The sequence below is a fragment of the Mytilus trossulus genome, chromosome 8 (genome assembly GCF_036588685.1).
Source record: "Mytilus trossulus isolate FHL-02 chromosome 8, PNRI_Mtr1.1.1.hap1, whole genome shotgun sequence".
Classification (NCBI taxonomy): domain Eukaryota; kingdom Metazoa; phylum Mollusca; class Bivalvia; order Mytilida; family Mytilidae; genus Mytilus; species Mytilus trossulus.
In genome coordinates, this window is record NC_086380.1 from 3,446,884 (window position 1) to 3,473,637 (window position 26,754).

General features: G+C 31.3%; 2 protein-coding genes across 2 annotated transcripts; both read right to left on the reverse strand.

Moving 5' to 3' along the window:
- On the reverse strand, positions 1-19,111 carry LOC134728131 (twinkle mtDNA helicase-like). Its single transcript, XM_063592571.1, has 13 exons — positions 18,288-19,111; positions 17,597-17,687; positions 16,547-16,703; positions 15,703-15,875; positions 13,571-13,727; positions 10,987-11,108; positions 9,979-10,150; positions 8,977-9,111; positions 7,471-7,544; positions 6,382-6,499; positions 5,167-5,352; positions 2,853-2,978; positions 1-2,435 (listed from the first exon to the last, which is right to left on the reverse strand). Exons 1-13 carry the CDS (start codon positions 18,940-18,942, stop codon positions 2,235-2,237), a joined length of 2,367 nt encoding a protein of 788 aa, XP_063448641.1. The 5' UTR covers positions 18,943-19,111; the 3' UTR covers positions 1-2,234.
- A 6,234-nt stretch (positions 19,112-25,345) lies between these two features.
- Positions 25,346-26,314, reverse strand: LOC134681524 (uncharacterized). The gene has a single exon (XM_063541164.1). It carries the CDS (start codon positions 26,312-26,314, stop codon positions 25,346-25,348), a length of 969 nt encoding a protein of 322 aa, XP_063397234.1.
- Positions 26,315-26,754: the final 440 nt, after the last annotated feature.

Below are 26,754 nucleotides of genomic sequence, written 5' to 3' on the forward strand. Positions count from 1 at the left end.
TAAGACATGAATGTCTATTAAATAATGACTGTCATTGACATCGGTACCAAGGTTCCTGACTAATATAATTTCATCGGTCAAAAGTTCAACTAAAAAAAATGTAACAAAAAGTTTGATTCGCCCACAAGGAAAAGCTAAACAGTCAGTTATCACTTGCACAAAAAGATCATGCTGGTATTTCATAATATTTTTAAACATAAAAAAGTACAATAATCTTTCAGTGTAAAAAAGAAAGAAAGAAAGGAAGGATTATAATTTCATATTCATAACACCACAAGAAATCAAAGGCGCTGTAGGGAAACTTAAAAGAATGATACCCCTTGTCCCTTGTAACTTGCATGAGTTTTAGATAGCAAGGTATAATAAAATTTAAGTACATATAAAATAATAATGAAGTTTAAATTTTGCAAAAGCTTCAATAAGTTGTAATAATAGGTTTATGAGGTATCAAGGATACAAAATGAATACCCCCAAATAAAGCATTGGCAAGGTTCATGATTGGGAAGGTTCATGATTTGGCAAGGTAAAAACCCCAAAATAATTCAACCAGAAATCAAAATAAGTAAAGCATTAAATAATTAAATGGTGTTATTCTCAGAAATTCTTAATAATTTATAGTAAGGGGTTTAGGAGGGTTAGTAGATATAAATGTTTACAAAATAGTGCAGATATGAGAAAGTCCATGTTCCATGCATTAGGATGAATAATTGAAATAGATGTTGCTTAAGTGCATGCAAATATATCAAGGGAGTAGGGCTACATACCTGCCAACTTTTCAAAATGCCCATGGTGGTTTTACGTGCAAAATTGTTCTTACAGTCCTACAAAACCTTCAATGGGGCCTTCAAGTGCATTTTAATGTTGTTTTTTGGCTTCTTCATACTTTAAAAAGCCTATAGCCATTGTAAAATTAATTGTTTTGTTTAAAATTGTGGACTAAATTGTTCTTTCAAAATTTCCATTTTGGTATCTATCGCCATGGGGGAAATCCCCTGAAAATAATGACAGTTGGCAGGTATGAGTAAGATTCTGTAAAAAATTCAAAAAAATATCTTTGGTGGCTTAGGAACAGTAATGTATGCAAAAGTAAAACAGGACAAACAAATGAACAAGAAGACCAGTCACAGACTTTCCTGAACAATATTTCCCCTGCTTTAAAAGTGGGGAGCATAAAAAAGAGCTATGACAATATTGGTATTTTTGGAGATAAAAGATATATATCCAAAAATAAAACGAAAATTGTAACTCTTAAAAGAATTGTTACCGGAACACAAAATATCTATATGGAGATTACAATCTTGGCAGGTACAAGGTTAACCTTATAACATTTCAATCGAAAATTTACATAATTGACAGAAAAACTGTTTGAATACCATTAGTACAAAACATGCAAATTCTATATAAAATTATAATACACATCTGACCTTATGTACTATGCATCAGTAATATTCTTAAAAATTACAAATCAATAAACTTTCAATACATAATATATACAATTGTACCCTTGAACTGATCTGAACACAATGGCTTTAATAACAGATGGCAAGATATTGTAATCTGCTTCTCTATTCCTAAGTCACATGGACAATATTTTGCATCTGTAATAACATAAGGAGTAGACATGTATTTTCACCTGTAGCTTCTATAGATGTCACATATTCTCTGTACCTAAGTCAATTCGGCAACCATTTGATTGTATGGCTTTAATTAAAATATTCTTTATTTGCCCTTTCCCCACTGACCCTATAAATTCTTTCTGCCTGAAAATCTTTTATTTGTATTAACCAGGTAGTTTTTATTTTATTTTTTCTTTCCTACCATAAATCTTATACTTGTATTTCCTGCTAAAACTTTTTTACCAAATTCCTTGGGTTTTTATCTTTCCCGTATTATATAAAGTCTTAGTCCGTTTGGTATCATGTGAGTGTTTGACATGAACTTAGAGTTTCAAAGATTTTGTTTGAAATCGATGATGACGACCGTTACTTTTTGTCTTCATTATACAATATTTTAATTTAACCTTACAAAAAGCATGTAGTTGCCTTTTTTCACAGGTACTACAAAATTGTTTATAAATCCTAATACTTTTGCCTATTACTTTATCAACAAATAACAAAGCTTCAATGTGGACTAACTCCTTGACAGAATGAGACTGGTCCCTCTTTTTTTTTTCTTTTTATCCAAAACATCACTTTGACCATCTTAAGTTTTTCTGCTTAACAATATCACATTTATCACATGATAAATTCTTTCTGTTTTTCTTCCTCTTCATCTTCATATTCGTCACTAAAATCTTCATACTCTGTCTTTTTGTCAGATATTTGTTTTTCTGATGATTTTTTCTCCTTTTTTCCAGCATTTGACAATGTCAAGTCCTCTGGGTCAAATTTCAGTGATATGTTTCCCAATTCTCCATCAAATCTATTTTTAGTAACCTATAAAATGTTACATATCATAAAGAGTAGTTTGAGGAGAATTAAAATTTCTAAGAACTGTAAAGAACTTTTATTATCTTTTATTGTCAGAAGTGTTAGGATTTGTAGACTTTATAAGTGACTATAAAAAACATACAATATACATAATTAATTCAAAATATTATAAGTCTTTTCCATCAATCATATTCTCTAAGTCTCATCATTTATCGCCAAAATTTCCAACTTACTCTGAAAAGAGTTGTTTCCCATTTTTACACCTTGTGAGCATATTTCAACTGTCAAAAATTATAAAATAATGTCCAAATCCTCACAATGCCTAGTTGTTAAGTAGACATTTGTAATTTATTTTCACATGGCCTTATACAATAGCATACCTCTATATAATTTATTTTCACATGGCCTTATACAATAGTATACCTCTATATATTTTTTGCCTCCTCGTTTTGTTTTAGTGGTCTGTAAGAGGATGACATTGTCTGCCTCCTGGGTTGCCTTGGCACTCCCAAATATTGATGCTGTTGTTAATTCTGTATCTTCATTTTCCTGTTTAGAAATACATATGTCACCGTAGCTATTTATTAGAGTAAAGCTATATACTAGTACTACACTATATGTCGTGTGTACTGTATACACAAAGTCTATGTATTTCTTTAAGAACCCCAGAAGTCATTCTGATCAAAAAGTAAAATAGCACACAATGGCATTATGTAATGAAGAATCCATGAAAGTTTGACTGAAATATTTCACTGGTTAAGAAGGAATTGTGGATCAGTGATGTTACCCCCAAAGAATATGAAATTGAAAAGTATTTTTTTTTGTAAATGAAACTCCAAAAACTTTTCTGACCAAAAGTTTAAATAGGAGAACCACATGCACATTACATAATAAACATTTTGTGAAAGTTATATTAAAATTCGATCTTTGTTAAGAGTAAGAATGGTCTAGATAAAAAAAAAAAAAGAATGGTCCAAATGGACCATACATAAATAACCCATAGCTGAGAGGGTGATAGAGCCGATTGTTACCCCTGTCCAGATGGACCATACATAAAAAAACTCATAGCTGAGAGGGTGATAGAGCAGATTGTTACCCCAGGTCCAGATGGACCATACATTAAAAACTCATAGCTGAGAGGGTGATAGAGCAGATTGTTACCCCAGGTCCAGATGGACCATACATAAATAACCCATAGCTGAGAGGGTGATAGAGCCGATTGTTACCCCCTGTCCAGATGGACCATACATTAAAAACTCATAGCTGAGAGGGTGATAGAGCAGATTGTTACCCCAAGTCCAGATGGACCATACATAAATAACCCATAGCTGAGAGGGTGATAGAGCCGATTGTTACCCCCTGTCCAGATGGACCATACATAAAAAAAACTCATAGCTGAGAGGGTGATAGAGCAGATTGTTACCCCCTGTCCAGATGGACCATACATTAAAAACTCATAGCTGAGAGGGTGATAGAGCAGATTGTTACCCTAGGTCCAGATGGACCATACATAAATAACCCATAGCTGAGAGGGTGATAGAGCTGATTGTTACCCCCTGTCCAGATGGACCATACATTAAAAACTCATAGCTGAGAGGGTGATAGAGCAGATTGTTACCCCAGGTCCAGATGGACCATACATAAATAACCCATAGCTGAGAGGGTGATAGAGCCGATTGTTACCCCCTGTCCAGATGGACCATACATAAAAAAACTCATAGCTGAGAGGGTGATAGAGCAGATTGTTACCCCAGGTCCAGATGGACCATACATAAAAAAACTCATAGCTGAGAGGGTGATAGAGCAGATTGTTACCCCAGGTCCAGATGGACCATACATAAAAAGACTCATAGCTGAGAGGGTGATAGAGCAGATTGTTACCCCAGGTCCAGATGGACCATACATAAAAAAACTCATAGCTGAGAAGGTGATAGAGCAGATTGTTACCCCCTGTCCAGATGGACCATACATAAAAAAACTCATAGCTGAGAGGGTGATAGAGCCGATTGTTACCCCCTGTCCAGATGGACCATACATAAAAAAACTCATAGCTATGAGGGTGATAGAGCCGATTGTTACCCCCTGTCCAGATGGACCATACATAAAAAAACTCATAGCTGAGAGGGTGATAGAGCCGATTGTTACCCCCTGTCCAGATGGACCATACATAAAAAAAACTCATAGCTGAGAGGGTGATAGAGCCGATTGTTACCCCCTGTCCAGATGGACCATACATAAAAAAAACTCATAGCTGAGAGGGTGATAGAGCAGATTGTTACCCTAAGAAAACATTGTAAACTGGTACGAAGCCATGTGATATTTAATTGATTATACTGAATTATCTGTTAGTTCTGTCTTTTACAGTTGAATTTTAAATATTTATTTTTTTACTACGATGTCACGTACATAAGAACTTTACATGTATTAGACATAACAACTGAAGTGAAGCAAGATGTTTTATTCTTATTTTGACAGTCAATGAAAATGTTTTGAGCCAAAACATAGAACTCAAGCATTGTCTTAAATTATAATATTCCCGCAGCCAGGAAGTTCCGGGGGACAAACCCCCCTTTTGAAACCAAAAAAGCACTGCAAAATTCAATGTTCTGTTCAAATTATGACTGTTAAAGTCGAGTTCATGACTCCAAATACCCCCCTTGGTAATTCCTGGCTACGGGCCTGTTATTTGATGTAAATTCAATTTATTGTTCTTTAAATTCAAATATTTAATACTGACCTTCCTGGGATGAATGACTAATGTTAAGTGAACATTGTGTTCTGATGCAAATCTTCTGAAGGCAGCGTACACCAAGTTCTGTTTGGAAAACTTATCAGAAACATCCATGTCACTTCCCATCATAAACTGTAAATTGTCAACTATAATATGCTGGGTATCATGAATATACACAGCATGTGCCATGGTCTGGAAGAAAATACATATTCATTACACATTTATGTTTCAAATGACTTTTGTTCAGTTTTAAATAGAGTCAAATATGAAGAAAGAATCTTGGTTATTTTTTCATGTCAGCAAAAAACAAAGTAAACTTAACATGCATTCCTATTTCAAACTGTGCAGTCTATTACATATTTGTTCAAAGGGAGATTTTAGGCCATTAAAACTTGAAAAGTGAATTCTATATTGTTTGTAACTCAAAGCTGTTTACTATTTTTTAATTTCTTTATCTTATTCAAATTGTACACAGGCTTTTCATAAATGTTTATGTAGGAGGTACACTTCTATATATTTTATATACATTTTTAAGGGGTCAGCTGAAAGAGGCCTACAGGTGCGGGAGTTTCTCGCTACATTGAAGACACATTGGTGGCCTTTGGCTGTTGTCTGCTCTATGGTTGGGTAGTTGTCGCTTTGACACATTCCCCAATTTCTTTCTCAATTTTATTTATTACATATAAAACCATAGTGCTTGTGAGCCAAAAAGAGTAGAGATTGCTTCTATTTTTCAATATAGACATTAAAATTAAACATTGTAATGTATTGAGCAATGGAACTCATTTGTATTAAATTGAATCCATTATTGCAATTAAAATAATCATAGAATAGACACAGTTTTATAGTAACTTGAATATCTGAGTAGTTAAAATAATATTCAGCTCACTGCACTATACTGTATAGTGGGTCTCCCTTTTATAGCTTGCTATCAGGTACAGATTTAGTTGGACTGTACAGTGACTCATAGTTGTTTATACATGTATCTATATATAAAAAAAAAGATGTCGTATGATTGCCAATGAAAGAACTGTCCACAAGAGACCAAAATGACACAGACATTAACAAATATAGGTTTCTGTACGGACTTCAACAATGAGCAAAGCCCATACTGCATAGTATACCATTTAGTATCAGATGGAGAGTTGTCTCATTGGGTAATCATACCACATCTTCCTATTATCAAACTGATTAAGCTTGAATTTAACAGATATATCTTACATCTATAACTTTCTTGATTTCATTCTGACCAAAAAATGTCATAAAGTGCATTGGTAATTTTTGGAATTCATCTGCAAACTGATCAAATTCATTCAAATTTTCTGGAGAGAGTTTCTTCCTGAAAATATATAACAATGTATCTTGAATCAATAAGTAGTTGTTAGACCATCAAATTAAGATATCAAGATTTTTTAAGATGTTGTGCTTCAATTATTAACTTTTTAAGGCTATTTTTAAGTCATTTTTTTCACAATTTACTTCCTTCTTTATATTTTAGCACCCCAATCTTCACTTAAAAATAAATCAAGCCCATTATTCTCTATTCTGTATACAACACCCAGAACCTCTATGTTCGCTATTATAAAGGAGTAAGTTCGATAAGGGTCATAATTAGCGGCCGATTATAAAATTGAATTTTAAAAAGATAAATGTGTTTTAAGTTGTCCTAAAGATATGTGAGAAAGTAAAAAAAATATTATTTGTGACAAAGTTTTCTTCTAAAGTGTTGGGTTTCTACATCCAAAATATTTCAAAATAAGAGATTTTGACGAAATTTGGCAAAATTGGCCAGATTTCAACCAAATTTGTGACCAGGAAACATAGAGCGCAGCTGTAGACAAACAAAATATTCAAGTTAAACATGCAAAATGTCATTTCAAACATTGTGTTCAAAGATCTGTTTTGTCAACGTATGTGCTCTTTCTTTATTGTCCAATAATCAATGCAAAATTTACCATTGTTCATTTTTTTTTTCATGGAAATAAAAATTAGTACTATTTGTGACATCATCAGTAGAAAGCAGGAACTTAATTTTTTAACAAAAAGGCTTATTTCCTATCTAGTCAATTTATTAGCTGTGATTCATTGTGCTTTGGTCAATAAATTCTAATTTGAAATTTAAGGTAAAAAAGAAGGCCATTTTATTGCCTTAACGAACATACTCCTTTCCCTTAATTTTTTTTATTCAAATAATCACTGCCATGTCTTGTCTTGTCTTGCACGAATATCCTGCCTTTGAAAGGCACACCTCTGGTTTCAGAGCAGAATAAATGGGTGTAAATAACACCCACAAATGTTTGATATACTTACTTAGCATATTGAATTAACATTGTTTTAGCAAGTCTTGTATTATTCACCTCAAAGCTGCCCCAAAGTGTGCTAACCTAAAAGAAGAAATAAAATTAACTCACAGGGTAAGTTATGTAATGTGACAATTATTTTATGTGAATTTTGACCAAATTAGAGAAAAATGTGTCAATAAGACACAGATGTCTTGCTCATATATTAAAATACACTGCATAATCAGTATTTTTTCTATTGATAAAGGGACACATCCCTGAGAACAGTGAAAGTCTCACAACTTAAATTACTTGGGTTGATCTGTGCTTAGAGGTAATAATCATTGTGTATTAGTTTCATATAACATTTGGTTGAAGCAAAGTAAAGCTTGTCCAATTCTGTAATCTTTCAATTTATCAAGGGACATACCTCGAAAACAGTGTAAGTAAAATCTCAGTTGGCGCAAAAAAGCATATTTAATCAAAATCAAATGATTTGTATAAGAATTAATGTATTGGAGACAATGCAAATTTTTCAGAAAATCAAAAAGTACCCTTCAATCGTTGTTTGCTTCAAATTAACCAAGGGAAGATAATAATGTGTAAATTTAGTGATTCTTACGTGGTTCTTAAGTTTATTATAAACATGTCCTATGCACTGATTTAAATACGTTACTTTTATTCCTAAATATTTAAGGAGATAAGTTATGAAAATATGAGAATAGATTGATATCAAGTCTATTTTCTTGATCATCGATTGAAGGTGTTTGCTTTGGTTTACTCCTGGTTTGCCCATTTTTATTTTTACCAATTATCCATTAGCAAAAAAACAATAAAGACAAAAGGTTTAATGAGCATACACTTTTTGCTTCATGCATAATAAGGCACATAGTGGACTGGAGACAGCTAATCAAATATAATTGTTGTTAATTAGTTCCCCTGATCAAATATAATTGTTGTTAGTTAGTTCCCCTGAACAAATATAATTGTTGTTAGTTAGTTCCCCTGATCAAATATAATTGTTGTTAGTTAGTTCCCCTGGATAAAAGCCCTTCAATACTGGGAAATGTGTCAGAGACATTTTTACAATAGATCTGTATATCAGACAAAGGGTCATTCAATATACTATTCAAACATTAATTTAAAGTTAATAAATTATTTGTAAATTAATAATTATTTCCATATTTTATAGAATATTTTAAAATTCCAAAGCTTCCAAAACATATTTCTATAAAGCTATCACAAGTAAAAGCAATGGACGGATAATGAATCTAATGGTAATATAAAACATTTTATTTGTAAATAAGTGTACTGTGGATTCATTATTTTTGATACCAATTTCCGTGGCGTTCGTGGGTACATGTCAACCATGAAATTAAAGGTTCAACAAATATCAAATGTCCTATAGGTTTATCTGCAGGCTTCGACAAAACCACAAAATTAGACATTCACGAACATGCAAGTTTTTCGTAACCCAGGAAAATTGGTACCAATGAAAATAAATGAATCCACAGTATTTGGTCATCAATGTTCTCACCCCTTGCATACAGAGATCAAGTGAGTATTCACTCATGAACGTTGTTTTACCACTTCCAGTTCTCCCAGACATGACAGTTAGTTCCCCTGGACGCAAGCCTTTCAATATATTGTTAAACTGACCAAAACGCCTCCACTAAAAATAAACAAATTATTAATCAAATTAATAATAACTCAATGTCAATAAATTGTTCAGTTAAATTGAAAGCTTCTATTAACCTTTCTTGTTTTAATGTAAAAATAGAGAATAACTTGTTATTTAACTCCAAAACATTTGCAAATCTTTTTTTCTCAATATATTGAATAAAAAAAAATGTTTTATCCCATTAAAAATATTTAAAATATTTGAAATCTTTTTTTTTTTTTTTTTTGCTTTATTTGTTTTGTGTAGATCTGATAAATGAAGCCTTTTTAAACGGACATTTTAAAGTTTGTTCTTACGTTGTTCAGCTTGTGCTAATGCAACTGTCCTAGGTCAGGAAGGAGATTGAGCGCTAACAAACAATTTCAAACCAGTCCAATTCTAAATTTGCCTGTCCCAAGTCAGGAGTTTTTAATTCAATGGCTGTCTTTTGATTCTGTTTATTTGTGTTTTGGTCATATATCAGGCTGTTTGTTTTCACATGTAAATTGTTATACATTTTGCAAGTAAGACTTTTTAAAGTTGTTACGCAGTATGGATTTTGATCATTGTTGAAGGTTGACATATAGTTTCTCACTTCTATGTCATTTGGTCTCTAGTGGATATTTGTCTGGAAGTCATACCACATCTATATATTTTGATTAAATTTTGAAATATCTTGTAATTGACTTATATATATACACTTGTATGCAAATGTGTCCACCATTCTATTAAATCCGACAAGTTCCTGTAAACTTTGACATCATAATTATAAAGTGATTGTTATTTGACGTCAGAAGGTCCTTCAGAGAAGTTCTAAGGTCATTCAGAGACAAAACTTAGCTAAATACATTTATAAAGCTGAAATGTTTTCTTACTTACTTGAACACCAGATACTAGTTCTTGTTGAGCAATCTGAGCCTTGACCTCTGACCTCAAATCCTCAAAGGAAGTCAGGTGGTCATTTTTCATTGGTTTAGCTTTTGACAAAGTATGGGATATACTCAAATTATTTTTCAATATTTCATGAGGAGTGGAACATTCATCACCAGGTCTGAAATTAGAAATAGATTTCTCATTTTTAGATATACATTTAAATAAACTAAAAAATATGATACGTATGTAATAACGGCTTTTCCAGTATAAAATGTATAAAGGTTCTTTAAAAGCAAGGCTTCCAAAATGGTCATATATCCCTAACAATTATAAAATCACACATTGTCCAACTAGGTCAAGCTTGAAACAGTCATCTTTTTACGCTAAACAGATTTAGACTAGGAGAAAAATATAATTAAATGGTATGATCATTATTTACATGCAACATATAAATTATTTTGTACTGAACATTGATTGGTTAGTTTACCTACTGTGGATTCATTTATTTTTCGTGAATTGCTAAAAACTTGTCTTTTAGTGGATATTTGATTTCACTGTTTTGCCAAAGTCTGTGCACATCCTTTAATACAAAATTTGTTATTTGTTGAACATTTAAATTCGTGGTTCACCTGTACCCAAGAAAACCATTAAAATTGGTATCCAACGAATAAAAATGAATTCACAGTAACTGGGTTTTTTTTTGTTTGTTTTTTTAATTTCAGTGTTTTACATCTTTTTAAATGAAGGTAATTGTACATAAAGTTCCATGGGTTGACCAGGTCAGGTTCTTAATAAGGATTTGTGAAAGCAGTTCCAACAGTAAGAGGAAGATATTTTATTGCAATGTAATTCATCATTTTCAGTTTCCATGACCTTGAATCTTGATGCATCTTTGGACTCACTAGTTTAGAAAATTATGAGTCCAGACAGATTTTCAAGAGTCCAGGACTTTCTCTGACAGATAACCTTCTAATCTTTCAAAGATTTACTGATGGACCTTTACTCAAGTCTTACCTGAAAACCAAGCATCTGTTCTCCCCAAGTTTCCTGGCAAACTTGATTGTATATTCCCAGGAATGAATATCATCGCCAAACCACAGGATAATACTTTCAAATTTTTCTAAATATGGCAGTACCTACAAAAACAGACATTCATGACTTCCAAAATATTTTCTGCACTCATTGTCATATTTAGATAAGTTATAATTCATATCAATATGAACTGTAGACCAACTTATGTACACAAGCAACTTATTTTCATTCCAGAGTAAAGAAATATTGATAAACAAAAAATTCTCAGTAAAGTCAAACTTCTATCTTTCCCTTATAAAAGAACATTAAAAAAAGTAAGAAAAGACACCAGTGAAATCAAGTCAATACAAACTTGGCTAGACAGTGCTAAACATACATCTTGCTTATTTTAATACTTTCAATTCACTGAACACAAATAACAAGAATGTGTCCAAAGTACACGGATGCCCCACTCGCATTATCATTTTCCATGTTCAATGGACCATGAAATTGGGCAAAAAATCTAATTTGGCCTTAAAATTAAAAAAAGATCAACCAATAGGGAACATGTGTACTAGTGTTGGATAATCGGTTGAAATTACCAACCGATTATCTATTACAATCGGTTGACAGCAACCAACCGACTATCGGTTATAATCGGATCATAACACCTTGCCCTCTTTTTTTAAAGGAAATCATGCATTTAGTCTCATTGTACTTTTCTAATGTGTATATGCATATCATTGCAGTGTTTATATATTCATATTTGATCTTTTGTTTCCATTTCATATTCTGGCGTACTTACTAAATTATAATTCTGGTACCTTTGATAATTATCTATTTAGCAGTTAAAACAATGAATTACTAAGAATCAATATTCATATTGAACATATTTTATCTCATAATTACAACATTAATTACCAACAGTGACACTAACATTTCTAAATTTCAATGGTGAAACTCACAAAAAAAATTCAATAACATAGCTGTATGAACATTTGAATGCTTCAAATTAGGAAAAGAGAAATAAAGTTTTTTTTAACTTTTAGAAATTTAAAATTAACAGAAAAAAATAAAACAATGCATTTGCATTTTACAGTAAACATGGGTATAAGCCAATGTCTGTTAATTCGTGTAGAACGCTTTTATTACTTTTGTAATCATTATTTTCTTTCAATTGTGTCATTCGTGCCTCTGAACTTATAATTGCAAGAATGCGGAATTTTTACATAGTTGAACCGTATCCGATTCATGATTCTTATATTTATATAAATGGCGGACAAATTTCGGAAAATTTACAAAAGTAAACGATGTTTGGCAAGCAATCTGGAAAGGAATATGATGTTTTTGATGCTACAAATGGATAACACATTAATAAAAGGCAACTTGCAACACGTTTTAATGAAGCAACGGAATTATTTTGTCTAAAATCAGAATTGTTTGTACGCTCTCAAATAACAAGTACCGGTATAGAAAGAAAGTATTTCATTCAAAGTTATTAATCTTAAATACCATTCCATCAATCTGCAAATGCTTTTTGTCACATTTATAAAGAAGGAAATTAGTTATTTATTTAATTATAGGATGTTTGACATTGTTACTGTCATCGACTGATGTTTTTTGTTAATATTGTTTGACTGCGCATATGAAATGCAAACAGTAAACGGACCGGAAGTTGACAAGCTCAAAGTCTGGAAACTTTAACGACAATCGATTGAACAAAATCCCAATCGATTATCGACATCGCCAGTCCCAACCAACTGATTTCCGACTTATTCCGATCATCGGAACAACACTAATGTGTACTAAGTTTCAAGTTGATTGGACTTCAGCTTCATCAAAAACTACCTTGACCAAAAACTTTACCTGAAACTCTAACTTTTAATTTCTATGTTCAGTGGACCATGAAATGGGGTCAAAAGTCTAATTTGGTTAAAAAATAAGAAAGATCATATCATAAGGAACATGTGTACTAAGTTTCAAGTTGATTGGACTTCAGTTTCATCAAAAAATACCTTGACCAAAAACTTTACCTGAAACTCACACTTTTAATTTCTATGTTCAGTGGACCATGAAAATGGGGTCAAAAGTCTAATTTGGTTTTAAAATAAGAAAGATCATATCATAAACAACATGTGTACTAAGTTTCAAGTTGATTGGAATTCAGCTTCATCAAAAACTACCTTGACCAAAAACTTTAACCTGAAGTCGGACGATCGGACAGACAGACAAACAAACGTACGGAAGGACGCACATACCGGAAAACATAATGCCCCTCTACTATCCGAGGTGGGGCATAATAAAAACATATGACCAATATGAAGTTAATAGGAAGACCTGTTCCTTTTCCTGAAAATTTTTGTTTGCGAATACAGAAACAACCACTACAATATACAGTTATTGAAAAATTACTTCAATGGTACAAAATGTTTAAATATGAAAAACATCATACCGGTAGTTTGGTCTTTCATATGTGTTAAAAAAAAAATGATTAAGAAATAATTCATGGAAGCCATAGATTGTTGTAAATTTACACATGGCCTGGGCCGTGCTATTCGAATTTTACCCTGAGTGTAATTAAAATTACCTCCTGCGGTAGATTTGATTCCCTAGGGAGAGATAATACCGCATAGTCTGAGGTCGTCTGCTGCAACACAAGGGCATCCTTTTCTGTCTTTGTTAAAATCAACTGTTTCTTCTCCTCATCTTCTTTTCTCCATCCAAATAATGAACTCTGACCTGATCTGTAAAAAGTAAAAAACAAAGTTTACAAACTTAAATGTTTTGCCTGTGTTACTAGTCATGATTGATTTTTTTAAGAACAAAAAATTTTAAGATTAAATTCTACTGTATGTATCAAATTGACTCAACATTATCAATGATCTAACAATAAAAAGGTTAAGGTCAGATGTAATCCTCGAGATGGACACATTTTTAATTTCTGATATTTGTCAACTGTACCCAGCTTTCTCACCTTTGAAGCGCAATTTTGACTTAATTGCAAATTACATCTTTATTTGTAAAAAACAGTTATAACCATAAGATAAAATGGTATGATTTTTTTTTATCTCAACAACAAGAGTGCACACACTGAAATGTCTCGCCTTCTTTACTTATCCTTGATACTATCTTGATAGACCGAAATATAAAGCTTTATTTCAACTGTCACATAAACTCAACATTAACTAAGAAAATGAAAAATTGATCAATGAACCATGAAAATAAGGTCAAGGTCAGATGAACCATGCCAGGCAGACATGTACAGCTAACAATTCTTCAAAACAACAAATATAGTTGACTTATTGCTTATAAATAAAGAAAAACAGACCAAAACACAAACACTTAAAACTTAGCAATGGACCGTGAAAATGAGGTCACGGTCAAATAAAACCTGCGTAACCGACATTAAGATCATAAATTATTTCCATAAACCAAATATAGTTGACCTAATGCATAAAGTATTAGAAAAGTTGACTAAAACTAAAAAACTTAACTTTTTTTTTTTGACCACTGAACCATGAAAATGAGGTCAAGGTCAGATGACACCTGTCAGCTAGACATGTACACCTTACAATCATTCCATACATCAATTATAGTAGACCTATTGCATATAGTATAAGAAAAACAGACCAAAACACAAAAACTTAACTATAACCACTGAACCATGAAAATGAGGTCAAGGTCAGATGACACCTGCCAGTTGGACATGTACACCTTACAGTCCTCTATACACCGAATATACTAGACCTATTGCTTATAGTATCTGAGATATGGACTTGACCACGAAAACTTAACCTTGTTCACTGATCCATGAAATGAGGTCGAGGTCAAGTGAAAACTGTCTGACAGGCATGAGGACCTTGCAAGGTACGCACATACCAAATATAGTTATCCAATTACTTATTATAAGAGAGAATTTAACATTACAAAAAATCTTAACTTTTTTTTCAAGTAGTCACTGAACCATGAAAATGAGGTCAAGGACATTGGACATGTGACTGACAGAAAGTTCGTAACATGAGGCATCTATATACAAAGTATGAAGCATCCAGGTCTTCTACCTTCTAAAATATGAAGCTTTTAAGAAATGAACTAACTGCCGCCGCCGTAGCCGCCTCCGCCGGATCACTATCCCTATGTCGAGCTTTCTGCAACAAAAGTTGCAGGCTCGACAAAAACTCTATCATATTAATTTATTTCTGCATTCAAAGGGGGTCTCATTGGGGGTTCTGGAACCAGGTCCCACTTACAGTTTTGTCAGATTCCCGTATCCCACAATATGTATGTAAACAATTCTCATTTTTTGTTATTTCCTGTGTCCCGCTAGACTTCATTTCCCGTTTTCACGACACAGTAATTTGACTTCATGTGTCACGCTTACAAAAAATCAGCAATCCCGAGTCACACTTAGACCCCAATGAGACCCATTTCAAATATGCAATATATTTTAATTAAAATCTAAAACCATATATATTTTTATTACCTGTTCATGCAACAGAAGATTGTTTGGTGATTGCTTTAAGCTGCATCAGCACAAAAAGGCCAAAAAAACACAGTTGGTTTTCCTGTTTAAGCAAGGCTTCATGTGGAATGCTGTACTTTGACCTATAATTGTTAATTCTTTATACATTGTGAATTGGATTGAGAGTTGTCTCAGAGGCACTCATACCACATCTTCTTATTTATATATACATATATATTTAATAGTAAGCAAATTACCCATTAGTAAAGGAATAAGATAAACCATTAAATTCTCCATCTTCATCAAAGTATGGTGTCAAACATTTACAGTCCATTAGAACTCCATCAGGACTCAGGAACGGAATCAATAAACCATGTCTTTCTTTGTCATAGGTAATATTCTGCTTTTCCAGTGTGGACTTCTGGATATTCTACAGATAGAAAATTAAAATTGTATAAATTCACTATAAACTAATTGAAAAAATAATACTGTGGATTCATTATTATTCGTTGGATACCAATTTTTGTGGATTTCTTGGGTACAGGTGTACCACAAAATTTAAAGTTCAACTAATTACAAATTTTCTGTATGTATGTTTGTACATGTATGCAGGTTTTGGCAAAAGCACAAAATTAAATATCCACGAACATGCAAGTTTTCCTTCATCTACATGATCTATGAAAATTAGTACCCACTATAATAAATGAATCCACAGTATGTAAAAAAGGCTCTGAGATAACAATATTTCAAACATTTTTAACAAGAAAATAGATAGACTTATTTATGTACAAACAGACGGTGGCCACAAATAAACACTGAATTACAGGAATCTGACTCAGATAGGCACATACAGATTATGAGAAGTTGTTTGGCTTAAAAAATGGTTCCAAGTGAAGAGCTCAACCCTCAAAAGTTGTGTAACACCACAACATTTAAATATACAGTTTGAAAAGGCAGAGGGGACATTCTTTTGCTCTGGAGGGCAGAAGAGCAGGGGTAAGGCCACCAAGGGTGGGCCTCCCTTCTTTTTCGGGAAGAAAGGAACACCTAACTTTTAACTTGATATTAATCATTTGAAAAAAGTCAGAAAATATTTCTTACTTCAAATCCAAGTATTTCTACAATCTGTTTGAATTCCTCTATTTTGAATTTCTTCATTGGTTGACCTTTACTTAGAGCTTCCTCTGCTTGTTCATTGTGTATAGACCAATCATATATATTGTTTGTATCTTTGTCATTAAAACACACAAAGTTCTTCCTGAAAAAGGTACACATAAACAATTATCCAATTTATTCATCTGATTTAATAAATCATCATGGTTGGCTCCTATAGGAAAAAAATTATTATGCAAATTTAAGCATTCAATTTATATTACATCTATATATTTATGAGTATATAAGAAATGAAAGGGATTTTTCTACTTGTCCATTTGCTTCTAAATAGTATGTACATGAGGAAAATTACAAAAATGTAGTTTCAATAAAATTAAACTGGCATATTAATAATATGACTACACACAAAAATAATTTGCTTAAAAAAGCATCTGGTTGCTGAAAAAAATAAAATTTAAGTTTCAGATATACTTATAAAATTTTTCTCTGTTTACAGTCAACAATGGATACATACATCATTGTTGTATATTTTTTGCTATAAAATATTAATGGGAACATATATGATGCCCCTGCTTGCAAATAATGTTATAAAGGGATATAACTCAAGAACTGTAATGCTATCCTAATTTGAATTTGAGTTTTGTGGTAATAAGCATTGTGTTGGGTGTCATGAAATTTGTTTAGGCAACCTTGAAGTTAGATAACAGAAATGAAAAAATCGTGCAATTTTTCCATTTGTAAAGGAGCATAACTCTAGAAGGATAAAAGTGACTACACCAAAATTAAACATGATCTGTGTTTTGTCATTTTTGTGGTAATAAGCATTGTGTATAAGTTTCATAACCTTTGATCATGTTGATTGAAGCATGATTTAAAGTTAGAGAATGAAAACAAAAAAGTTAATATTTTTTCCATTTGTAAAGAGGCATCTATAACTCTAGAAGGATAAGTGATGCCACCAAAATCCAAACATGATCTGTGTTTTGTGATTATACGCATTGTGTAGTCTAGAAGTTTAAAAATATAAAAAGTACTTACTTTGCACCTTTTGTCTTTATCAAGGTTTCAAAGTTTTCCTGTAGTGAAGTCAAAGGACCATGCTTTTTACATGTAAAACATGAAAAATACCCTATAAAAAAAACAAATATATAAATTCTTGAAGTTTAAAATTTTTCCAATATGATAAAAGCTTAAATTTTAAATCTTTTCAAGTCTCAGCCACATAAAATCATTTTCATTGCATAAACTAATGTTTTTCTCTGTGAGTTTATATAAACATAAAAACTTAGATGAAGAATTGTGTCATTCTCTTTTTTTTATCCTAGGACTTCATTCACTTAACCTGTGAGACAATATACATGTACATGTATAATATTATAAAATCGATAAATCGTATTCTATTATTTTAATTATCTGAATATTCTTAATCTTGAAATAGCTCTCTTTTTTCGTTAAAAACTCAGTAGTCCTGTTAGTTTACTATTAGGCCAAATAAAATAATATGTGTGATTCCTTTTACATCTTTGAACAAAATAGGGTAGGAAGGATTTTTTTAATTTTACGATTTTTTTTTTACATTGAGTCTATGGGAAAGAAATGCTGACTTTAACAGTGCTTATTGAAAGATGACCAAAAAACTTTAAGATAGGCTATTTCGAAGCTTAAAATATAGACATGAAAGAGTAAATGGGGAAATAGGAAACACACATGTCTTTTTAATTGGTCTTACCTGTAGTTTTATTGACATATATGGCATCACTAACGACTGGTTTCATTATCACTGAACATTTTAGACAGTTAATGATAACACATGTATGTCCAGCTATACGCCTTAATTTGTGAGTTTCCAAAAGATTTTTTACATTTGTATCTATCCCTGAAAGATCTTCATTGTCAGTTAATGATTCCTTTTTCTTTCTCACTTTTTTCTCCTTCTTCTCTTCTTCTATACTGACTATAGTGTCAGCAGCACTTTTCTTTGAAGTTCTTGCCTTCTTTGTTTTTGTTGTTTCTGAATTGATAATACTCTCATCAGGCAAAGCTGTTTTCTCTGGCAATAATTTTGTAGTTTTAGACCTTTTTGTTGCTTGAGCAATGTCGTCTTTCACATTTTCTACAATTTCAGAACTGTTCTCGCTACCATCATTTGTTGTATCTTTAGATTTGTCTTGTGTATCCTTTCCTGATACAATTTGTTCATTTCCCCTGTCTGAGATTCCAGATGCCCTCCTACATGTATACTGTAACAAGTTTCTAAATGCAATGCTTTTATAACCTATTCCGATATATAATGTTGAATAAAGTTTCACTTTGGTATGTCGAACAATAAGTGGTAAATCAGTGTGTAAAAGTCTGCTAAATACCAGAGAACTAATTTTCATCATGTTTAATTTCTCACATGCTTTATCTTTGGTTGTGATATGATCATTTTCTTTTTGCAGTACATCTTTTTGGAAAATCGACTCTTGTTAAAATAAACTTCATTCCTTCCAATTAAACTTAATTAGTCTGTTATTTTTTACAGTTGTAGTGTTGAGCTATTTGTTGATTTTCTTCCTTCAAATATAAAAAGAAAATTCTGAATATCAAAATGGTTATCATATACATGATATAATATTTAGATTTTCCCATTTGATTAAGGACTTTTTGTTTTGAATTTACCTCATTTTTGTTATTTTCCTTTTTCCAAGGGAAAATGTATTCACCATGTTTACATAATAAACTACTGTAAATTCAAATATTATTGAAATGCTTTTATTAACGCGAAAAAAAATTGACAGATTCGTAATAATAACAAGAGAATCATAAGAGAGGGACGAAAGATACCAAAGGAACAGTCAAACTCGTAAATCTAAAACAAACTGACAACGCCATGGCTAAAAATGAAAAAGACAAACAGAAAAACAATAGTACACATGACACAACATAGAAAACTAGAAGCCTGTGTCACTCACTGAGGTCTATGTGCATGTTCAAATGACAATTTCCAGCATAAACCTAGAATAGATCTTATATTCTAATATGACGTGCTTCTTTAGCTTTGGGTACAAAGCCATGTTCTAATACGAATAGAACATGGGCTGCACGTGATTGACGTCCCAATTGAAATTGCAACGTCAGATGAATTTTTAAACAACACCAGAGATCCAAATGGACATTTTTGTTGGTGTTGCTCGCTAGGAAATTAAATAAAAACATTCTAAAAGTAAGTTACAATTTTTCTGTTCTTTTTTTTTATTAATAAACTGATTGATTTTTCTATAACGTTTTTGTTCATCAATCAAAATGGCGACGTTTCGAGCGTCTACTATAGGTCCGCTTCGAAGTACAAAGTTCAAAATATTCCTATTAGAATCGAAATAATTCTGTCATGCCATGCTCTATGCTCATTTTAACATGGGTAGGCATTATATTTGTAAACATTTAATACCTCGCTAACGCTCAGTATTAAGATATTAACAAATATAATGCCTACCCATGTTAAAATGAGCATAGAGCATGGCATGAAAGAATTATTTCTTAATTGCTAATCATTCTTTGAGTTAACCTCTATTTTTCTTTTCATTATTTTATTACATACAGTTAACAAAGCCGTTTTAAAATATTTTATACAGTTCTTGTTATGTTTTATAGTTTTTTGAAAAATGAAGGTCAATTGAGACTAATTTAGTTTAATTTAGTTCCATTATACATGTTTTATGTATTATATCAATTTTAAGGCTATTAAAAAGCTTTTTATTTTGAAACAAAGCAAATAAAAATTACTAAATGTTTTAAATTTCAGTTTATATATATCCTGTGCATGGCATTTTTACATGTTTTTTTTTTAATAAAAGAAAAAATACTACTGAATTAGAGAACGTACATGTAAAGATTGTAGGTATGATTTTGGGTACTGTTTTATGAAATAGGCTATTTGCCAATTCCCGTAATTGACCCTATAATTAGAGACCTTTATTTTAGTTGTCCCCCTTATGAGGGACATTAACTTTTATTTACAATGGAGAGCTAGCAGAAAGAGCAAACTTACCTGTGCATAGTGTGAGTAATCTATAAGCTTTTCAAATCTTTTAATTACATTTTTTTTTTTTTTTTTTTTTTTTATCCAACATATATATAATATACAACAGTACAGTTATCAAACAATAAGTTCATATATATATAAATGTAATATAATACAACCTATTAGAAAATGTATAGAACTTGAAAAATAACATTTTGTTTGGATTTTATAATTGTATCTTATTAAAAAGGACATACAAAAAAAATATAGAGAATTAATAAATAAAAGAATTAAAAGATGATTAAAGAAAAACAAAAAAAACAAAAAAAGCAAAAAAAAACAAAAAAAAACAAAAAACCAATAAAAAAAAAAAAAAATCATTTTGATGTCTGCCAATTTTTTCATAGTTGCTAATCCACCAAAGTATCCTGTAAAGCCTCTTGGTAAATGCACCAAGCTTGATTAAACTTTTCAAAACATTTATTTTTAACTGATGTCTTCTTCTCCAAAATATAATGATGCTTTATTTTTTCAATCAATGCTGTTAAACTTAATTCTCCTTTAAAATATCGTGTATTATATATATATTGTTTAATCCAGAGAAAAATATTGTTTTGAGGGTCACCTTTGTACATTTGTGTTAAATTTCCAAACAAAAAAATATCCTGTGTAAATGGTATACTAATACCGTTATGGAGAAACCACATTTCAGTTTGCTCAATAAATTGTTGTACATAATAACAATCCCACAGTATATGTTCAATTGATTCAAGTTCAGTCTTACAAAAAGTACAATATGGGTTTTGCACAATCCCAATTTTGTTTAAAAACGTATTTGTTGCCAGAATTTTATGATTAATTCTATACTGAAGCCATTGTAGCTTAGTATTTTTTGTAATAGCAAATGGTAGTTGAAAAATCTTTTTCCAGTTTTGATTTTCTAAAACTAAAATTGCTTCCCATCTTTTTACTCCTGTAGGAACAGTGTTGTTTTTGTTTAGCACCAAATACATATCTTTTGATCCCTTTTTGCTTTTGAGAATGGTCTTTATAACTGATGGTATGAAAGGAGATACTAATTTATAATCTCCCCTTTTAATTTTTTTGGAAGTCTTAGTTAGCATAGAAATTATGCTATTATATTTCATGATGTCTATATCCATCTGAAAACACTCCTGAAATTGATAAAAATTTAGAAAGGTACCATTCTCCCCCACAATATCATTTACATATAAAATACCCTTACTATGCCAGTCTTTGAAAAAAACTGGTTTGTTATCAATTTGGAATAGGTTATTCATCCAAATTGGACTGGAAAGAAAATATTCCCAGTCGTGCAAATTCATTTTTTTTTCAATTACCATTTGCCAAGCACCCAGTACATCTTTCCAAAATTTATTCTTAATACTTTGCTGTAGTTGCTTTACATAGCTATTACCACAACTAAATAATCTATCTTTATCAACACATGACAAAAATATATTTCGCCATTTACAATCATTTCTACAAATTCTTCTAATCCAAGTACATTTCAAAGCATTTATAAAAGCATGTAAATTAATCATTTTTAAGCCTCCATCACAATAATCTTTTTGTATTACATCTTTTTTCACTCTATGAACTGGTGAGTTCCAAATAAACTTATACATCAGTTCATTTATCTGTTTAATAATATCTTCACTTGGATTAGGTAGTGACAATATTAAATGATTTAAAATTGGCAACATAAGTGTCTTTACAACAGTAATTCGACCAATAACAGTAATGTTACGTCTAGACCATTGTTTGACTAGTCTTTTTATTTTTACAATATTTTCATCATAATTGATTTTAACTAGTTTTTCTAAATCAACATCAAAATTAACAACCAATAATTTAAAGGATGTGCTTCCCCAAGTAAGATTTTGATTTGTACAAAGTGTCTCTGTGCTGTACTTTTTACTTCCAATCCAAATGACATGAGTTTTGGAAAAATTTATATTCAAACCAGAAATTTTAGCAAACCAATCTAGTTCCAATAATGCCTCATTTAAAGATTCTTCACTACCATCTAAAAGTAGTGATGTATCGTCAGCAAACTGCGAGAGTTTGTGTTCAACATCAAGAACTTTGATTCCATTTATATTTTTGTTATCTCTTATTTTTAACGCTAAAATTTCAGCACAAAGAATGAAAAGATAAGGCGATAATGGATCACCTTGCCTACAACCCCGTTCAACAGTGAAAAAGTCTGAAAGATTCCCTCCCTGAATGACTGCTGAATTAATGTTTTGAAAGAGCACTTTCACCCAATTTATAATAGAATCGCCAAAATTAAAAAATTTCAATACATTTAAAAGAAATTCCCATGAAATGGAATCAAAGGCTTTTTCAAAATCTATCAGCAATAAAAGGCCTGGTATATCATTATCTTCAGTATATTCCATGATATCATAGATTAATCTTAGATTTTCCCCAATATATCTTCCACTCATAAAACCTGTCTGATCAGTATCAATAAGTTTAGTCAAAACTGTTCTAAATCTTCCTGCTATAACCCCAGAGCCAATTTTATATACAGTATTAAGCAAAGATATAGGGCGCCAGTTTTTAAAAAAATGTCTAGGTTTGTTACCCTTTGGAAGACATGTAATTATCCCCTGTTTTTGAGTAACAGAAAGTTCCCCTTTATCATACCCTGCATTCAAGGATCTTACAACAAAAATTTTTAAGTCAGGCCAGAAAAATTAAAAAAATTCACTTGAAAAAACATCTGATCCAGGCGTTTTATTGCTTTTCATTCTTTTTAAAGTTTCACCAGCTTCCTGAACTGATATTTCACCTTCTAGTTTATCTTGTTCATCCAAAGATAACTTTCTAACATTTACATTTTGTAGACTACTTTCAATATCTTTAGGTTTACAACATTCAACATCTCTGTTTTTGTACAAATTTTCATAAAATATTTTAACCTGTTTAAGTATTTCTTTTTGGTTAGTTACAATATCACCATTTTCTTTTTCAACCTTTGGAATAATCTTGCTGGTAAAATTCTTAGATTCAAGTCCACAAAAATAACTTGTGGGTTTTTCTCCCTCTTCTATCCACTGTATTCTAGATCGAACTATTTTACCATGCATTTTTTCCTTTCTGAATTTTTCTAGTTCATTTTTTTTGTCTTCCAATTGCTGTATAGAACCTGAGTTTACATTTTCTTCTAAAATATTAATGTCATCTTTTAAAGTTTTTTCCCTTCTCTCTCTTTCCTTCTTTTTGAAGCTAGAGTATGAGATAGTTTTGCCCCTCACCTCCATTAATAGAGTTTCCAAAAACAACTGACTGTTAATTGTAAAATGAAGATCATTATTATTCACTTCATTAATATTGTCAAAATTATATACCAAGGCTGCATACTGTTTTTTTACATCCAAAATTTTTTCCTTGGTAACATTAACATAGTCAGCATCATACAACAAAGAATTATTGAACTTCCATAAACCTTTCCCCCTAATGAATGGATTCAATTCAAGTTCTAGAATAATTCTAGAATGATCCGATCGGTAACTGGGTTCTACACAGCAATTTTTCAAAAACGACAAAATGTTTTCAGAAAATAAGAAAAAATCAAGCCTACCTTGTTTGAAAGGTGATTTTTTTCTCCAAGTGTATCTACACAGGTCAGGAAAAAGTTCCCTAAAGGGGTCAACTAGAGATCTATCGTCAATCAATTCTAATAGTTTGTCTCTAGCATTAGGATTATTTATGTGTAAATAATTATAACAATCTAAATTTGGATTTAACACAAGATTAAAATCTCCACAGATAATAAAACACTCATTTTCAAAATCATCAATAATTGACATAATATGCTCATAAAAAAATGGACTGTCAGTATTTGGGCCATATATAGTTATGAGAGTAAAACGGACTTTATCTACAACCAAATCCAAAGCTAAGTAGTTTCCATCAATGTCCCTTTTTTCTTTAAGTACTTTCCACTCAAAATTATTTTTAAACATAATAGCTACACCTCTTGAATTTGAAGAAAAGGATGAAAAGTAGCATTCATATCCCCATAACGTTCTTATACTATTTTCTTTATCCACTGTGAAATGAGTGTCTTGAAGACAATAAATGTTATGGTTTCCAGATTTTAGAAAACTAAATACATCCCTCCTTTTAGATAAATCACCCAGACCCTGGCAGTTAACAGACAGTATCTTTAAAGAGCCCATAATGGTTTGAAATATGTGTACATCATCATTTCATATAAGCATGCATTTTTACATATGATCATCCATATTATACATTCACATGAGACACAAAGACATATACGCAAAGGTTTGCTCAAAACATCTAGATATGGTGGTATAAAAATTCTCAACATACATGTATTACCAAGCCTCGTACATGGACCAACAGTGTTATTCAATACTTTACAGACATTCAATTCATAGAAAAAAATAAAATTAACAGACAAAAAAAGTGTTAAAAAAATTAAATATTTCAATATGTTTTGCCACATTTTAGTTGGGATTTGTCAGTTTATGCAGTTTGCCTTATATGACACCAACAAAATAATAGTTCAACAAAAATTAAGATTATCTGTACAAAAAAAAATTAACATCAATATGTATTGTAGAAAGAAAATCAATACTATACATGATCTATAGTTAAAAGAGAGATAACTCTGATTTTTTTATACAAAGAAAGGGAGATAAGCACAAATATTAAGTCAAATATCAACAATGAACTATAGAATTCTCAAAACTGTCCGTGAGGTCTAAGTTCTAATTACGTAACATCTATTTCCCTTGCTGTACTCTGTAATGAATGTCATCATAAAGTCCAAATTTCAGCTGAAGTCCTGCAGGTGTTCTACCATAAATTCCACAATTAAAGTACCAGACAGACTCAAACTCGTCAGTTTTTCTAAGTCTCTCAATTAAACTCATGTTTCTTTGAGTAATGTCATCCACAAATCTAATTTTACTGGTCAATTCTTTCCTACATCTCATATTTTGGCGCTTAACATCACTACTGAATAGCTTGACAATAACTGGATAGGGCCCAGCCTTTTGGGATGGTATACGATGGATTGCAACCACATCTCTGTTTTCTAATTGCACATTTAGTTCTTTTTTCACAGTTTCCATAAAGTCCTTTCTAAGATCTTGTTTATCCTTTCTTGGAAAGTTTATTATTTTAATGTTATTTTTTCTCGAGTACTGCTCGTTATAATTGCTGCTTATATCAGCCTGTCTTGAAAGTCGACTTGTTTCGTTTAAGTCTCTTCTAATTGTTGTATTGGAATACTGTATAGCTTGTATCTTATTTTTCAGGTCTTCATTTTCTATAGTTAAAGCATCAAATTTTTCCTGCATTTCATTTTTAACTTCTTCCACTTTTTCATCAATCTTCTTTTGTACAGTTATTTCAAATTCATTCATCAGCTTTTTGACAATTAAAGTAACCACTTGCTCAAGATCACTAGTTTTAATCAGATCTTTTGTTACTCTATCAAGGTCCTCTCTCCTTGTCACACCTTCAAGTTTGATTTTAATTTCATCAATATCCTTTTGAAAGTTCATTATGCCAGATAAGTCTAAACTATTGTTTGATTCATTAGATACGTCTGAATGAGTTCGTTTACTAGGTGGTGGTTTATTCTTATCTACTTTTGCTGCAAGCAATGTCTGAACAGTATTCACAGGTTTAGTAGTAGGTCTTTTGTTTGTTGATTTTAAACCAGCTAAATTTTGCCCTGAAGACATACTGTACATATATTGTCACCTCTAGTAGTAGAAATCAATAATCATATATCAAAATAGATCCTTCTGGAAAAAATCTTTCACAAGTCACAAAATTATTTCATTCTAATCTCCATTGAATTAGCTATCACATAGTACTAAATTCACAGACAGTGTCTTCCTAAATTTGTCATAAAGCTGCAAAAACTGGGAGCTAACTTTCTAAGGTGTTAACTGCTCGGCAGCCATATTGAATTACATTTATTTGTTGTTTAGCTTAATACTTTTCAAATCAGAAATTATTTGTCATGAAAAGTTAGTTAAATTACCGATACATCACTTTCAATTCATCATGCTTTACATTGGCAAAAGCCAATTATGTCCGGTGTGGAACCAGTCTACGATTGATAAAGGGAAGTTATTTGTTTTAAAAAGTGTGTAATAACAGAATCAAATCGGTAATT